Raw genomic sequence first — 16,382 nt, forward strand, 5'->3', positions numbered from 1 at the left:
GAGTCCACGCTGTCGGCTGTACAGAGAGGGAGGGCAAGCCGTATGCTGGGGGGCCTGCTGTGGTTAGAATCCTGTCAGGGGCAAGGCCCGCCCTCTTGAGTCCTTGCCCTGTGACACTCACTGTGCCCATCCAACTTGTGCACCCCCACGTTGACCGCTAAGCCCGGGACTGTGAGTATCTGACGCTGTGTGCCCAGAGGACACCTTTGTGAAGATGAACCTCTATCTGGTCTCAGGCGAATGCCTCCGGCAAAGACAGAAGCGGCCGGGGTGAGGGCCAGCGAGGCAGCCCTGACCTGTCGCCATCTTTGTGCTCTTTCTAGACACCGGGGGCTGATCCGCGCCTACGAGTTTGCGGTGGACCAGCTGGCCTTCCAGAGCCCTCTCCCTGTCTGTCGTTCATCCTGTGACGCCATGGCCACTCACTACTACGACCTCGCGCTGGCCTTTCCCTATAACCACGTTTAGGGACGTGCCTCAGTTGGGAGCAAGGAGAAAAATGGGAAGAACCAGTTTTATCCATCTTAAAACTCCAGGCAGCTCTGCACAGGTGGTAAACATTTAGGGGAAGAAAGCAGCCCAAGGTGCCATGCCTGACGGCACACATCTCCCCGACCCCTGTACTTCCCCCGGCGCCTGGGGCAAGCTGGCATGTGCCGGGGCTCGAGTCCCACATGCTGCCAACTCACACATAGCCTCCTTCCCCACCCAGCCAGCCACCCTGGCCTCAGCTCCCTCAGGACGCCTCAGGGATCACGCTGCGTGGTCCTATACGGTCTCTGCTTAGCCAGCTTCTCTGTGTCCGCCCTCCCAGCTCCAGCCCTGCAGGCCGCCTTTTCGGTCTCCAGCCCCTTACCTCTTTTCCTCTGAGGGCCTTTGGATGTGCTTGTCCCTGGCCTCCAAGGCAATAACCTCCATGTCCTTTTCCCTGTATTTACTTAGGGTGCTCTTCTGTGACATTTGCCACCACCACCTTCCAGTAGCAAGCTGGTAGAGCCGTACTTTTTCTTCACAGCTTTTACCATGGCTTATAATTATATACTTATACAGTTTAGTCATTGGTGACTATTTTGCTTACTATTGTGTCTGTGATATGTGATACAAAGCAAATATTTTCTAAATATTCATTGACTAAACAGCCATCAAAATGAAACAGGACAGGAGAGGACTGTTCAGTGTGATACACAGCTGCCATTTCCAAAGTATTCTGGAAGCAAGCCATTGCCTTACTCTTGATTTTCAACAGTTCTAAACAGCAACAGCATCCACCTAATATACCGTCAGAATATCAAAGCAAAAACTGACTGAACTACAAAGAGAAATAAAATCCATTCTAACGGCAGGCAAATCAGTGAGAAAAATGTAAAGATCTGGAGGATTTACTTAATATCGCTAACAGGCTGGATCCAGTAGATGCGTTATGGAATTTCAAATACACATAGACCATGCACAAAAAACCACCCTGTACGAAGGCCACAAAGAACAGCTCAGATGCACAAAGATTCACACCATACAGGCCAAATTATAGAACCCCCCAACCGCGAGACACTGCACCCTATGGGCTGTACCCTCAGGCAGGGCCCTGCTTTTCTAGGAATTGACCCCAATGCAGAATAGTGAGAAATCAACAAAAAGCAAAATAAGACAATTCCAGACACTCCTGAATTTACTTGGATTTAAAGAGGTTAATAAAAACAAACTATAAACTCTCTAGACTGGGCTGACAGTAAAAGCACACAATACAAAACCCAGGGGATGGGGCTGGGAGGGGCTGGGAGGGCCTGGCACCTCAGCTCAGAAAAGGGAGCAGCAATCCCAAAGCAGCAGAAGGCAGGGGTTAAATCAGGATAAAAACAGACATCAACAGAATCAAAAACCAACAGTTAATGTAAAGCCAAAAGCAGGTTTTGTTTTTTTTAGGTGGGGTCTCGCTCTGTCACCTAGAATGGAGTGCAATGGCCTGATCTCGGCTCACTGCAACCTCTGCCTCCTGGGTTCAAGCAATTCTCCTGCCTCAGCCTCCCGAGTAGCTGGGATTACAGGCGTCCGCCACCACAACTGGCTAATTTTTGTATTTTTAGTATAGACGGGTGATTTTGCCATGTTGGCCAGGCTGGTCTCAAACTTCTGACCTCAAATGATCCTCCTGCCTCGGCCTCCCAAAGTGCTGGGATTACAGGTGTGAGTCACTGCACCCAGCCCAAAAGCAGTTTAAAAAAAAAAAAAAAAAGACAAAATATACAACTCTTGATAAAACAAAAAGGTACAATGGTCTGTGAGGAAGAGAAAAGGTACCTGAGGATGCAGGAGAAGTACCTACCACATGGGAACCGTTTGTCCACACTCATCCCAGAGAAAACCGAGTCGTCCTCTCAGTTGCACACGTGTATGTATCAGCGGGAAGTGCTTGCCATTACTCCAAAGCCTAGAACCTTCACGTCATGAAGGTTCTGGAAGGTTTTTCAGATTGCTTAAGATACGCAGCCATTCCATATTCATCTCCAGCTACACAGGGGAATGGAGCAGATAGAGCTGCGACTGGGAAGCGTCACCTCCCCGTCCAGAGCGCTTTCTTTCAGACCCCGCCTTCCTGCGCGCAGATGGACCGGAGGGTTTTCTGCTTCCTTTCAACCAGATGACTTCCTAAGCGGAGATGGCCTGTAGGTAGCAAATGCAGGATTTTGTTTACTTTCATCATGTCATGTGGTGGTCAGACTGCTCGCTGGTGACCTCGCTTTAGAAGGTTTTCATCAAGCCCCGCCCTTTCTCTCTCATAGTCTTAATGCATCTGGACCACTGGGGAAAATATTTTTCTTTTCAAAAAGTAGCCCCTTCAGTCTGCGTTCCCAGTTCATTTTGTAGGGGCATTCGCCCTTCCTAGTTTGCAGCAATTAAAGATAACGGAGTGTAAAGTCATTAGACCCAGAATTAGAGCAGCCAGCAGCTGGTCCAGTATAAAAATGTCCCAAGTGTAGCCCCTCCCACTGCAGAGCCTGTTTGTAACGTACCTGCCATTCGTGAAAGTTGCCTGGGTTTTGTAAAGGAGAATTTTTTTGGACCCAAGCTGTGATCTTCAAGCACGCCAACTTCAGGCAGCGTTTTCTGCTGCAAACCTCAACATCCTGGAATCAATCACACTGACAGGGAAAGGATAAATGCTCCTTTATAAGCCAACATTTATCCAAATTAAGCCCCCTTACCTTTATCCAGACCCTTTCACAAGTTCTGAGTTTTTAGCCAATTGATCCTCTACTTTCCTTCTTTAGTCCCTCTCAGGGACGCCTCCATCCCCGGCTCCCCTAAAGGTAGAAGATACTCGAGCATGCTGCCTGGGGAGCTGGATGGTGAAACACCAGAAGATCTCATGTCGCATCTCAAAACACTGTCGGACTTGCTTTCTGCTTTATGATGTCCGTAGTTGTTCTAATATTAAATGCTTTGAATTTATTTATTGGTCAAGTTATTTTAACTTGGGCAAGGCATACAGTGATAATCCCCTGGCATGCCACGGTTCCAGCTCTCTTCCCACCCCCTTGAAATCTTACCTTCCACCGTGGTTGTTTTGTAAACCCACAGTCAAGTGGGTTGTCCCAGAATCTCCCCTACAGGGGCTCCCAGCCCAGGATCCAGGAGACCCGCAACATGGTACAGTAACTCTTCACCAACCGTCATCAATAGGTTTTCTTAGAAACTGCAACTTTAAGCAAAATGGGGTATAATGAAACTAATTTTGGCTGGGCAGGGTGGCTCAGGCCTGTAATCCCTGCACTTTGGGAGGCCGAGGCAGGCGGATCACCTGAGGTCAGGAGCTCAAGACCAGCCTGGCCAACATGGCAAAACCCCATCTCTACTAAAAATACAAAAATTAGGCCTGGTGGCGCGTGCCTGTAATCACAACTACTCGGGAGGCTGAGGCAGGAGAATCGCTTGCGGTGAGCCGAGATCGCACCACTGCACTCCAGCCTGGGCGACAGAGCAAGACTTCGTCTCAAAAAAAGAAATGGCAACTTTAAGCAAAATGATGTATAATGAAACTAATTTTACTATAGGCTAATGGATGTAAACAAGAGTTAAGTTCCCACGGCATATTGCTGGCCATAAAAACATCACCAAACTTTAGAACTTCTTTAAAGCAAACACTTCTAATATTAAACATTAAGTAGACATGAGTTATACATACATTTAAGAAAAATTACTAAAAACAAGGTAATTACCCAATTTTTGGTGACTGGGTGCTGGCAGCTGCAGCGACGGTGAGTTATATCACAGAATAAATGTTCGCGAAGCAAAAATTGTCAGGAGCACCTCCTTCCACCACGCAGGCCAGACACCAGAATGAACGGGCTCACTGGGCACTTCTGCACGGCGTCATCTACTATTGTGCATTTGTATGGTTATGGGAGGCAATTTTTATTTTACAGTAATTTTTATTCATTCCTTCTTTCATTTTCCAACTCAGTTATTCCAGTTCAAGGTGGTGGGCGACCAGAGCCTATCCCAACGGCTCAGTGTGCAAGGCAGGGACCACCCTGGACAGGATGCCCTCCCATCACAGGGCACACTCACCCTCCACACACACACTCAGACTGCAACCAGACACCAACAAACCTCACCTTGCACATCTTTGGGGTGTGGGAGGAAACCAGAGTGCCCAGAAAACTCTCAGACCGGGAGGACGTCTAGACTGTACACAGTGGCCCCAGCCGGGAATCAATTTTTTTCTCAATGTTATAACAAAATGACATTGAATAAAACGATGCTATTTAAGGACCTGCTGTGTGTGAAATGGTGCATGAGGGCATTTTCTGGGAAAAAGCGTGGTTACCTCGCATCAGATTCTCCAAGGGACTACACAGCCCCCCTGAGAATTTCGTCTCTGCCACTAGAGTGTGTTTTGCAACCCAAGTCATGTGCCACCCTGGTGCTGCTGTTGCCCAGGCAATAATTTATGTTTCAGAGATACTCCAGGGACGGCGTCACCTTCTCCTACCAAGCACAACTCCCTGCGCTGGCTGAACGCTAGGGTTTCAGCTGATCAGAGGGAAACTGAATTTCCCCAAGAGAGGGCTTGGTCCTTTCTGAAAGGGAAGGCTGACACCCCCAAGATGAAGTCCTTCACCCCCATCCCCCCCTCTTGAGAGCTACAGGCCCCACGTTTCAGGGGCTAGCGCTTCCCACCACACGTGTTAGATGGCAGACGCTGGCCGCTGCAAACCCACTTTGTTTACAGTTGCTGAGAAACGGCTTCCCCTGGTGAGGGTCCAGCCTTCTCCCGACAACTGTCCCGCGGCTATTCCAGGCAAGCCACCACAGGGGCTCCAACAGGGCCGTTTCCCACTGCCTGACGGAGCCTTCGCTCTGAGCGGCAGCTGCAGCAGCAGTGAGCTCACGGCGCTGGCTGGCCAGGCTGAGGTGCTGTGAGCCACACAGGCCTGCCCGCGTCACCCGTGCAGCCAGGCCAGATGGTTACCTGGCTACCGCTGCAGGGACCTGCGGCGACTTGGACAAGGGCTGCCTCTAATGTGCGATGGCAGATTGCCTCTTGCTGGGCTCTGGCGGGTGCCATGTTGTCCCCAGCCCACTTTTGGCCTCTGATGCCCAGCGTGGGCTTCCAGAAGCAGCCGTTTGACTGCTCTGCACTGGGGGCCGTTTATTTCCCTAGGAATGGAAGGGGAAGTCCCCCCAGGCTGAGCTGTCAGGCCATGTCTTTTCTTCCCTCGCCCAATGCTAGGACAAACACTGCCTTGTCGTTTCTCTAAGACAGACGTGGCAGCTAGCTCCTCAGCGGGCCCCTTGACCACTGCCATCCCATCAGAGCCACTCTTGGGGCACCAGCCCTTCCTCTGTGAGACTAGAACCCAGTCCCTTGCTGACTTGGTCAACAAGCAGATTAGAGGGCTGAGCAGCCACTATGTCCTCCTCAGAGTCGTGAGTCCTCCTAGGACCAGGCTGGTCCACCACCAAGCCCCTGCTGACTGCCGCATGTGCAAATTCTGCAAGAGGACAGAGACGCCGCCAGTGCCCCGGGGAGTGCAGTTACACCCTGGCTCCCCCTACTCAGCTCTTCCTGGCTTTCCCAAGGTCGCTGTGTGGGAGGACAGCCTGCAAGGCAGGTGTTTGCAAAAGCCTTGCCAAGGCAACTTGTATTTTTAACTCTCCATCAGCCTACTTCAGTCACACGGCACCGTTTCCAGCACAGCAGAGTTCAGCCGCAGCCTCGTTAACTGCAGGCAGGTGGGGACAGGTTCAACTGCTCTATGACAAGGATCAGATCCACAGATGACCTGTCTCCCATTAGCAAAGCTTAAAAAGAACTTTCCAGTCCCCTGGCTCAGAAAACAACAGCATTGTTTTGTTAAAGTCTAGCAGTAATTCGTTCCCTAAGCGGCTATTTGGCCAGAGCTGGAAGCTGCTGTCATCTTACTCTGTTCCCTTATCCATAATTCATGCTTAACGTGGCTGCAGTGTGTCCCCTGAGCTCCTCATATTCCATTTCCATCACAAGGCCCTTTTGTAAACCAACCAAATTAGAGTGTTTGTGTCAAATTGCCATATTCTTTCAACATCCAAAAGCCAACCTTTCCCCTTGGTAATACGGCGATATTAGGAGTACAGCCCGCTTTCGACTCTATTCCTGGCAGATGACTGAAGAGTATGGACAGAGGTGGCCTCCCCTGGTGTCCAGCAGGCTGAGGATGCCACCCCTGCTCAGTCTTCTCCACCCACAGCCTGTGGCCCTCAAAGGACGAACTTATCAGCTTCCTTCAAATATTTGACTTAGTGTTGATTTCTGCCTAGTTCCTTTTAGTCACTGGTGTCATTTCTGATGGAAGGAAAGCTGTTAACCCGTGTACGTGGTTATCACTCACCTGCTGACCAGGTTTCAGGGCAAACACATCACCTCCTTCAGGCTGCTAGAGTTAAGGTGCCCCAGTCATTCCATTTCTGTCCCCATCCAGGGACGAGAGGGGCTTGCTGCACTTGGGACAGGGTCTGTGAGGCCAGAAATCCCCTCGTGGGCACGCCCCATTGGCCAGCAGGTAACAAGAGCCATTTCTGAACCACCTGCCTCCAGCCTGAGGCACAGACCGCAGTGCCCAGATGGTGGGGCTGACTGAGATCCGTGCCCGGAGCAGCAACCCTCGGTCTTTGTTGATCAGAGGCCAGCAGCCCCACAAGACGCATCAGCCTGCCCCTTCTGGGATCAGGTTTGCACCAACTCATCGCCAACCCTGATCGTTCCCGGGATGCCACAGACAATGCCAGGAGCCGGGCAGGAGAGCGCCAGGTGATTTCTGCATCCACGCTCTGGCGGAAATGAGCCCTAACCCTGCCAATTAGAGGACACCCTCAGTGATTATGCACAAATGAGCTTTCTTCTGAGCGGTGTGGACTGGGCTCACGGTAACTCAACCTCATTTTAATTAGCTGTTTAGATAAGCGGTGGCCCAAAGCTTCAAAGACATCAGGCAGCCTCAGTGGCCCAAACAGGGGAGCACATCTGATGTGTGCCCATCGTGGCCACATCTCCCAAACTAAAACTCAGGGCACAGGGGCTGACGGAAGATGATTTATTTATAAAAACACTTTACGTTAATGAACTGCCTTTGTTGAAATGAACCAAATCAAAGCAAACTGGGACAGCCCCAGAAAACCTGAGGCTTACAGTGGCAGTGCCAGTATGCCCTCCTGCTCAGTGGTACTGCAGATCGTCCTGCTCACATGGGCAGGGCAGGGCAAGGTGCATGGGGGCTGGAAGAGGGCGGTTCTTGGAGTAAGGCCGATCCCCACCAGGCTGTCCTAGTGACTTTCTAGGTGCCTTCCGCCAGCAGCCAGGGGACCAAGAAGCTCCCGAGCAGCAGGGGAAGGCAGGGAGAGCAGGTGAGGGGGATCGCATCCCACTTCCCTCCAGAGGAAACTGCCTGGGATCCACCTGGAAGTCCCGGGGGCTTTGTCTCTCCCACTATGTAGTTAGCGCTTGAGGGCAGGAAACAGACCTCTGTCTTTGCCCTGCAGCCTTTTTTTTTTTTTTTTTTTGAGACAGTCTTGCTTTGTCGCCCAGGCTGGTGTGTGGCGGCGTGATCTTGGCTCACGGCAGCCTCCACCTCCTGGGTTCAAGCGATTCTCCTGCCTCAGCCTCCTGAGTAGCTGGGGCTACAGACGCCCACCACCATGCCCCGCTAATTTTTGTATTTTTAGTAGAGACAGGGTTTCACCATGTTGGCCAGGCTGGTCTCGAACTCCTGACCTCAAGTGATTCGCCTGCCTCGGCCTCCCAAAGGCATAGGCATGAGCCACCCACTGTGTCTGGCCTGCCCTGCAGCTTTGAGTGTTGAATGGACTCCCAGACTGAGAAGCGGAGTTCCAGAGGTGATTTCAGACTGTGCAATTTCACCTTCCCGGAGAGACTGAACCTGCCTCCAGCTACCGACCTGCAGACACCAGAGGCCTCAGGAGAGGCTGGGGTGGCACACACTGCTGTCTGGTGTCTACTAGGCTCTGCCAGGTGCTTACAATGACAATGACAGCACAGAGTCAAGAGCCTCTCAGCCGCAGCTTGGCACCTACCCAGGAGGTCGTGCGCATTAACCAAAAGCTGAGCCTCCCCAGGCCGCACTCACTTTCCCGGGGCCATTCGCCCACTCCCTGTGTAGCGGGTCGCCTGGCCCTTTAGCTCCCTGTGCTGCTGGGCTGTGTTTTTAAATTTAAGTCCTGACTTTCAGTCATCCTAAGCAGCATCCCATGGACTCCCTGGTGTGGGGTGAAGTTATTTTTTTCTTACATGTATTAAAACAGGAATACGCCTGTTGAAGTCAATATTCATCCATGGAACACCCAGAACCCTCAGTCACCTCTCCAGGGGACAGGGGTGTGGGAGCCCTTGGGGAGCAGGTTAGACATAGCTCAGCACTGTGGGAACGCATCCAACAATGGTGTTTCTGCCTGCTGTGCCCACCATTGCCTCAGATGTGACAACGGTCCACAAGCACATGGCCAGGGGTCCCTGGTCTGAGGCTGAGAGAGGAGGCTCCCCCTGCAGCCACTCCCCTGCCTAGGGTTCCCGCTGGGACCACACCAGGCTCAACGCTAGAGTGGAGATGGGGCATTTCAGCACCATCTGGGCTCCGTGCGTTTGCAGTCTTAAGCACAAGTCACCATCCCCTAGAACAGTGTCCGGGGCCTGTGCTTATGATGGGCTGTACCAAATGAACTCCCCGAGCCTTTAATGTAGAAGGGTAGAGCCAGGCGCTACCAGTACTTTGGGAGGCAGAGGTGGGTGGATTGCATGAGCTCAGGAGTTCAGAACTAGCCTGGGAAACATGGGGAGACCCTGTCTCTACTAAAAATACAAAAATTAGCCGGGCATGGTGGCGGGTACCTGTAGTCTCAGCTACTCAGGAGGCTGAGGTAGGAGGTTTGCTTGAGCCTGGGAGGCGGAGGTTGAAGTGAGCTGAGATTGCGCCACTCCACTGCAACCCTGAGTGACAGAGTGAGACCCTATCTCAAAAAATAATAAAATAAATAAAATATAAAATAAAATAAAATAAATGAAGGGGCATGCTGGGGGGTGGGGGTGGGGGGCAAAAAAGCAGAGGCGCCCTGAGCTCACTTCTTCTGTTCACAAGTTTCCACCTGGAACCTCACGGGGCGGACACTGAAGCCTTATAAACATCACCATTTACAAAAAGTGGAGTGAACTAAGAACCCTGCCATACACAGTTGCTTCCACGTGCGTGCAATGGCTCTGGAAGGACGCCCAAGGCAGGAGCTAACACATCTGCCTTTGAGAAGGGAAGCTGGGGGGATGGGGGATGGGGGGTGGGGGCGGGGGTGGGGGATGGGGGATGGGGGTGGGGTGGGGGCAGGTTCCATGGCCCGCCTTTTCGAACCTTTTAAATTCTGAACTGCAAGGCGTGGGCTTGTAGTAAAGATAAAGCACGCTTCATATTAAAACTATGACTGAAAACACCAAGAATGCAAATAATACCCATTGCGGGTTATCAAGAGAACTCTCTTGGAATACTAGAACGACGCCACCCAGGGAGGGTCAATAAAGGAACTGGGCGTTTCGTGAACTTCAGCACCAGAAAGAGGCCTGGAAAGCAAATGCTAGCCCACCTTGCACAGCGATGGGAACACATCACCCAGGGTGATGGGGAAGTTGCCTACACAGGGAGATGGGGAAGTTGCACTCTGCGGGCTGTTCCAGCGCCTACAGGACACAGCTCTCCAAGTCCCACAGGTGCCAGCCCTCTGCTGACTCCAGGCCACCATGACCAACAACCTTTGTTTCCCTGCCCCCAGCTCTAGCCAGTCCCCAAATTGAAAGGTGATAACTGAAGTTGTCAGGGATCCTTACCTACCCAGCTTCCACTGCTGCTGCTTCCTGGAGGGCTGTAGGGCCCTGGGCCCTGCAACTGGTCCGGGACTGCCAGAAAGAGCCAGGGGCACAGCCATGGCTGGCAGACCACATCCCCCCACCACCAATCACCGTGAGGAGCTGGGGGTCCCGGGTCAGCCAGCCAGGCCCTGACTCCCCGCACCCACTGACCAACAGAGCAGGCTCACGTGCAACCCCGCAGCAGGCACAGGCTCAGGGCTCCAGATGTTTTCTCCATCAGTCTACAGATGTGGCTGTGACAGTGAGGAGGCCCCACCACCTGAGTCCTGGCCACCTCAGAAGCCCACACAGGGCAGGAGCTGCTTCTCCTTATTTTACCCCCTAGGATGGAGAACGCAGATGGGTTCCCAGGACTTACATAGGAAGAACAGCAGATACTTTACCCAAAATAAACGAGAGAGAACAGTCCTTCTGCCAAACCAACCTTTTAATATTATTTAGGCTGGGTGTGGTGGCTCACTCCTGTAATCCTAGCACTTTGGGAGACTAAGGCAGGAGGATCGCTTGAGCCCAGTCGTAAGAGACCAGCCTGGGCAACATATTAAGACCCTGTCGTTACAAAAATGTAAAAACTAGCCGGGTGTGGGGGTGCCTGTAGCCCCAGCTCCTTGGAAGCTTGAGGCAGGAAGACTGCTTGAGCCCAGGGGGTCAAAGCTTCAGTGAGCCGTGATCCCGCCTGCACTCCAGCCTAGGTGACAGGGGGAGGCCCTGTCTCCAAAATAAATAAAATAAAATAATTTCATCGTTGCCTGTTCCTCATAGTCAGTCTCATGCTACCAAGTGACCAGGCCACTTTAATGGACGTGAGGAACTGACAGAGGCCATGTTAATTAACAAACCTTTTTTTTTTTTTATTGGAGATTAAAAACAGCGAAGTCCCACATACCATACCCTACAAGACACAAGGTGCACAGACGAGCCTTGGCTATGTACCGGCGCTGCAGGAAGAGGCTGTCTGCCGGGCCTGGGCTGCTCCAGCTAGCGGGGAGGCGGCCCCATTGCAAAGTGCAGTTTCTCCGCGGAGGCGGCAGTGGCAGGTCAGTGGCAGAGGGCCATGGTTTCCATGTTAAGGAAGCGGACATGCATCTTGGTCTCAATGTCGATCCCCTGCCAGATCTGGAAGGGACGGAGCAGTGTTAAGGGCACATTCCCGCCGCCACCTCACACCTGACCAGGCCCCCCAGTCCTCGGCCCTTCCCACCTACTGTCTCCTGCCACCAGCTGTGATGTTCCGGGCAGGTGAAAACCAGAGGGCTGTGTTTCAAGACTATGAGCTAAGCGAGGACGAAAAACTTCCATCTGTCTTTTTTGCTGGTTAATTTGGCTCTGACATTTGGATTCTTTCTGAGATTGTCACAGTAAGTTATTATTAAGTACTGAATCCAAGCTCTTAGCTCCAAGTCATTTGAATCTCACCCACCACTTGAGGTTCTGTGATTTTCATGCAAATTACAAAACTCCATTAAGTCCCCTTTCCATGAGTACAATGCGGGACCCCCAACCTGTGCCGCCCACTTCACAGAACGCTGGGGGCTCTAATGGACCCGTCCTCATCATGGACGCGTTTTGTAAACTGTTAGGGTCTGTGCGGTCACAAGGCTTCGCTAGGACATTGTCATCAATTTAAGGATCTCCACAGTGTGGTCTTTACAACCTCCCTGGGATAAGGGATCACGTGCATTCTAGAAAGACAAACTCAAGCCCAAAAAGGTCATTTCTACCCAGAGATCACATCGTGGCCCCATTCCTGGTGCTGGTACTGCTGTTACAGTCCAGCCTGGCCAGGGCCCTGGAGCAGACCTTCATGCTACAAGGCTATGTATGTACCCCAGTGCTCCCAAGGCTATGCCCGCCAGCGCCTTAGCAAGTCAGGGCCCACGGGGGCCACAGATGGTAGGATGGGGGGTGCTAACAGGAACGGAGGGACGTGGTGGGCGGGTGACTTCTCACTGCTTCCCGCTTATGTAAGAACTTCAAACTCTCAAGCTGTCACTCTCAGCATCTCCGGGGACAGTCACAAGGCTGGTAACGGGGGAAAGTCAGACCCCTGTGGGCACCCAGGCGACAGAGAAGCCTTGGGACATTTCTGGCCGTAGCCCCCAGGTACTTCCTGCTTTCCTGAGCCTGTTCGGGGTGTCATGGGGTGTGCAAAGACAGCTCTGGTTCCAGTCGAGCGGCCCCATCCTTGCTGGGTGCACGAGGCGTTCCCAGGGTAATACACATGGACACTCATGGTGGTTTCTGCTAAGTGCCAGGTGGCAACATGGTCACTGAGGGCATTGGAAGGAATCAGGGAATGGGAAGGGCCAGCTGGTCCCAAAAGATCCCTTAGGGGTACAGGGACAGGCTTGGGGAGCACTAGGGGCCTGGCAGAGGCCAGCCTTTAGGAGAAGGAAGTTGGTTTCAGAGGCAAAGAAATTCATTCTACTCAGCCTGAAGCAGCGATACTTCCTCCCCAACCCTGCCTCCCTCCTCCACCTTCTAGCTCTTCATTCTGTTGTCTTGCTCTGGCGGGCATCACCTTCTCTGGTGACCGGGTCCCCAGCATAGGCCAGAGTGAGTCTGAAGCACAAGTGCAAATTCTGGCGGGCATCACCTTCTCTGGTGACCGGGTCCCCAGCATAGGCCAGAGTGAGTCTGAAGCACAAGTGCAAATTCTGCCTTTTCCCAGTCTGTCCGCCCTGCCAGCCCCGGGGTGGGCCATCTGCACGGCAGTCCGGGGGGCCTGCCGACCTCCGCAGTCTCCTTTCAGCCTTTCATCACAGCTGGGCCCTGCTGCCCGCCTCTCCTCTCTCCTGCCGGGTCTCACCGTTGGCTGCCAGGCTTGGCCTCGGCTCCATGGGGCTGTGACCCTGAGGGCCCAGTCCCCCAGTCCTGCTCTAGGCTCCTTGGCCAGAAGCCGTGATCCTTCCTTCCCTAATCCTCTCTCCCCTCTTGGTCTCTTGCTCCCCTGACTTCCTTGTATTCCTCAAGTACCCCAAAAGCACTTGGGAACACTGTTGTGATGCCCAGGGCTGAACTGCAGGGAGGGGCATGGGGGTGGGGGTCCTCTCCCTGCCACAGGGCATCTGATTATCAAAACGGCCAGGGGCAGGCCTTGATTTGCAAGGCCAGCACTGGCCTAACCACCATCCACTAGCAGAGGCTGGAGGATCCATCAGGGAGGAGGGCAGAGTGGGTGGCCGCTTTACGAAAGTGACATCTTAGGACACAGCGAGGAAGGCCCGGGTGCAACGTGTGCAGTCAGCTCCAAACTGAGCTTCCGAGAAACAGTATTTCTACAGACAAGGAAAGTTCCCAGAATCCCTGTTCCAACTACAACAGGGCTGTTGTTTTTTTGTTCTGTTTTGTTTTGAGACGGAGTCTCACTCTATCACCCAGACTGGAGTACAGTGGCACGATCTCAGCTTACTGCAACCTCTACCTCCTGGATTCAAGCGATCCTCCCACCTCAGCCTCCCAAGTAGCTGGGATTACAGGCACCCGCCACCACGCTTGGCTGTTTTGTATTTTTAGTAGAGATGGGGTTTCACCATGTTGGTCAAGCTGGTCTCGAACTCCTGACCTCAGGTGATCTGCCCACCTCAGCCTCCCAAAGTTCTGGGATTACAGGCATGAGCCACCGCGCCCAGCCTACAACGGGGGTTACTTCTGAGAAGAGGCAGTGGGACCCCAGGTGGGAGAGAATTTGGTTTACACTATATACCCTTTTGTACTGCTTACGTTGTTTTGACTACGTGTGAATATTACCTTTTCCATAAAAATAAGAAAAACCAGTTTAAATTGCTTTAAAAAACACGCGCAGGTTGACCCCTTCCTACTGAGATGTTGGTCATCCAGGAAGCCTGTCCCTTGCTACTGCAGGTAAAGAGCCATGTCCCCTCCTGACCAGTGGGCCACACGAGGTCTTCAAGGGTCCCCCAAGGCTCCCACGCCCAGGCCACCCACCTTCAGGAAGTCCTCGAAGGTGATCCCCTCATACACCTGATCAGGCTCCTGGGGAACGGAAGCACAGGGTGGACAGTGAGTGGTGCAGGTCCCCACACAGCTTCTGCCGGGGGATGGTCCACCGGCCTCCCCTCCCCACCAACACCCAAATGTAAGTTGTTGAGGCTGTTTGGGAGGAATCACAAGAAAAGGAGAACGTTCTGGATCGTCTGCCTCCAACATGGAGCCGGTTACCCTGAACCTCCAATATCCTCATTCATGGGCTTGAGGGTGGGATGGGAGCCGAGCGTCACTCACCAGGGCCCTGGCAACGCGTGGCTCAGAGCAGCCTCCCTCCCCTCCCCCAGCCCCCCAGGGAGAATCTGAGGTGTGGGTGACACGGGGGCACAGGGCTCTCCCTTCCCCACTCAGCCCACCTCACCACCAGCCCCCCAGCAGCTGGGCCACCAAGATGCCTCCTCTACCCACCCAGGTCTGGCCTCCTCATGCCTGCGCTGTGCTGATAAGAAGATTCCAGGCTAATCTAAGCTCACAGACCTTGGGGGAGAGGTCAGGGAAACACAGGGCCAGCCTGTGAGGCCCACGCCTCATGCCTCGTGAGTCACCGTGATAACCCGGGGAGGCAGGGCCAGAGGGTGGCCACAAGGAGCCTCTCCCTGCTGAGTGGGTTTGGCGATGCCTGTCTCCATCGTCTCTGCGTCCTCCCTACTCTGGGGATGACACGGGGCGCTCCTGCCCCTTTCACCGATACTCCAGGATCCCACCGACAAGCCTCCAAAAACCTCACCCTGCAGCACGCTTTGTGACAGCGAAAACCCGCTGACATCCCAGGTGCCCGTCAATAGAAGGCGAGGGACATAAATCTCGGTCATCCACGCTATTGATTCCCACGCAACCATTAACCGTTTATGCCTAGTGTTCCATTACTGGAACGCTAAGCTATGGGAGTTACTTATATCCTACTGGTCAAGGTCATCGCCAAGGTCTGATTGCAAAAATTCAAAAAGCTGCAACCTCAGGCAAAAATGGGTTAAGAAGGGGTTGATCTATATGTCTCACTACGGAAAAGGCTCTGAGATGTGTACCCAGCAGATAAAGAACAAAAAACAAAACCCAACAAGCAGAAAGATGTCTGCAGGTCTGTGCACGCAAACCTTTCCTCAGACTGATAACCAGACCCCCACCATCTGCCCTGAGAGTGTGTGGGGTCACACGGAGAAAATGGGAAGCCACATCGGTTCGATTGTTTTGCATAAATCAAAAATAAAAGACATGCATGTATACATTGGTATATGTAGGAAAAAACCACCAAGAGGGAGTCCCTTTAGGGAAGAGGACCTGGGCTGGTGGGGGAGCAGGACAGACTCAAATCTCTGTGACTCTCTGAAATTCTGTACAATGTGTGTTTAAGAACACAGGAGGCACACTCTAAGCATGTTATGCACTAGGCATGTATGTCCCAAGTGCCTTCCAAATGGTATTGTTTTGTTTTCATTTGTTTTGTTTTGTTTTTGAGACACAGTCTCGCTCTGTCGCCCAGGCTGGAGTGCAGTGGCGCGATCTTGGCTCACTGTGACCTCTGCCTCCCAGGTTCAAGTGATTCTCCTGCCTCAGACTCCCAAATAGCTGGGATTATTACAGGCATGCGCCACCATGCGTGACTAATTTTTAAATTTTTTAGCAGAGACGGGGGTTTCACCATGTTAGCCAGACTGGTCTCGAACTCCTGACCTCAAGCAATCCACCCGCCTGGGACTCCCAAAGTGCTGGGATTACAGGTGTGACCAAATGCTATTGTTAGCATTTAATGATAGATGCCAATCTCACGACAGGCCCTGAGTTGGGTTCTGGTCTCTCTCCCGTATTACAGATGAGGGGCACAGAGGGGAGCTGCCTGTCCAGCTGGGAGCATCTAGCTGCCTCCAAGTCTTTGAGGGCTGTTTCTACTGGCAGGACTTTGCAGGCTTTTTAGTTTCCTCTTTACACTTAAAAATTTTTGGCCAGGCACAGTGGTTCACATCTGTCATCCCAG

At 52.7% G+C, this 16,382-nt stretch overlaps 2 protein-coding genes and 1 long non-coding RNA gene across 6 annotated transcripts in view; 1 reads left to right on the plus strand and 2 right to left on the minus strand.

Moving 5' to 3' along the window:
• The window catches only part of FBXW8 (F-box and WD repeat domain containing 8), a 121,903-nt gene extending 117,133 nt beyond the window's left edge, over nt 1-4,770 (plus strand). For both annotated transcript variants that reach the window (XM_054444760.2, XM_054444761.2), the window contains exon 11: nt 324-4,770. In XM_054444760.2, coding sequence (XP_054300735.1) covers nt 324-468 — 145 coding nt within the window. In that variant the 3' untranslated portion in view covers nt 469-4,770. The remainder of the gene's footprint in view (nt 1-323) is intronic.
• On the minus strand, nt 695-8,031 carry LOC134737624 (uncharacterized). The gene is made up of 2 exons (XR_010122712.1): nt 3,009-8,031; nt 695-2,658 (listed from the first exon to the last, which is right to left on the minus strand). It is a non-coding gene; the product is annotated as an uncharacterized LOC134737624 (long non-coding RNA).
• A 3,197-nt stretch (nt 8,032-11,228) lies between these two features.
• The window catches only part of TESC (tescalcin), a 60,292-nt gene continuing 55,138 nt past the window's right edge, over nt 11,229-16,382 (minus strand). For 2 of the 3 annotated variants that reach the window (XM_054444765.2, XM_054444766.2), the window contains 2 exons: nt 14,351-14,398; nt 11,229-11,518 (listed from right to left, as the gene is read on the minus strand). In XM_054444765.2, coding sequence (XP_054300740.1) covers nt 11,441-11,518; nt 14,351-14,398 — 126 coding nt within the window. In that variant the 3' untranslated portion in view covers nt 11,229-11,440. The remainder of the gene's footprint in view (nt 11,519-14,350; nt 14,399-16,382) is intronic. The other variant, XM_063646761.1, reaches the window with a different exon arrangement.

This window comes from Pongo pygmaeus, chromosome 10, assembly GCF_028885625.2.
Source record: "Pongo pygmaeus isolate AG05252 chromosome 10, NHGRI_mPonPyg2-v2.0_pri, whole genome shotgun sequence".
In the NCBI taxonomy this organism is placed as follows: Eukaryota; Metazoa; Chordata; class Mammalia; order Primates; family Hominidae; genus Pongo; species Pongo pygmaeus.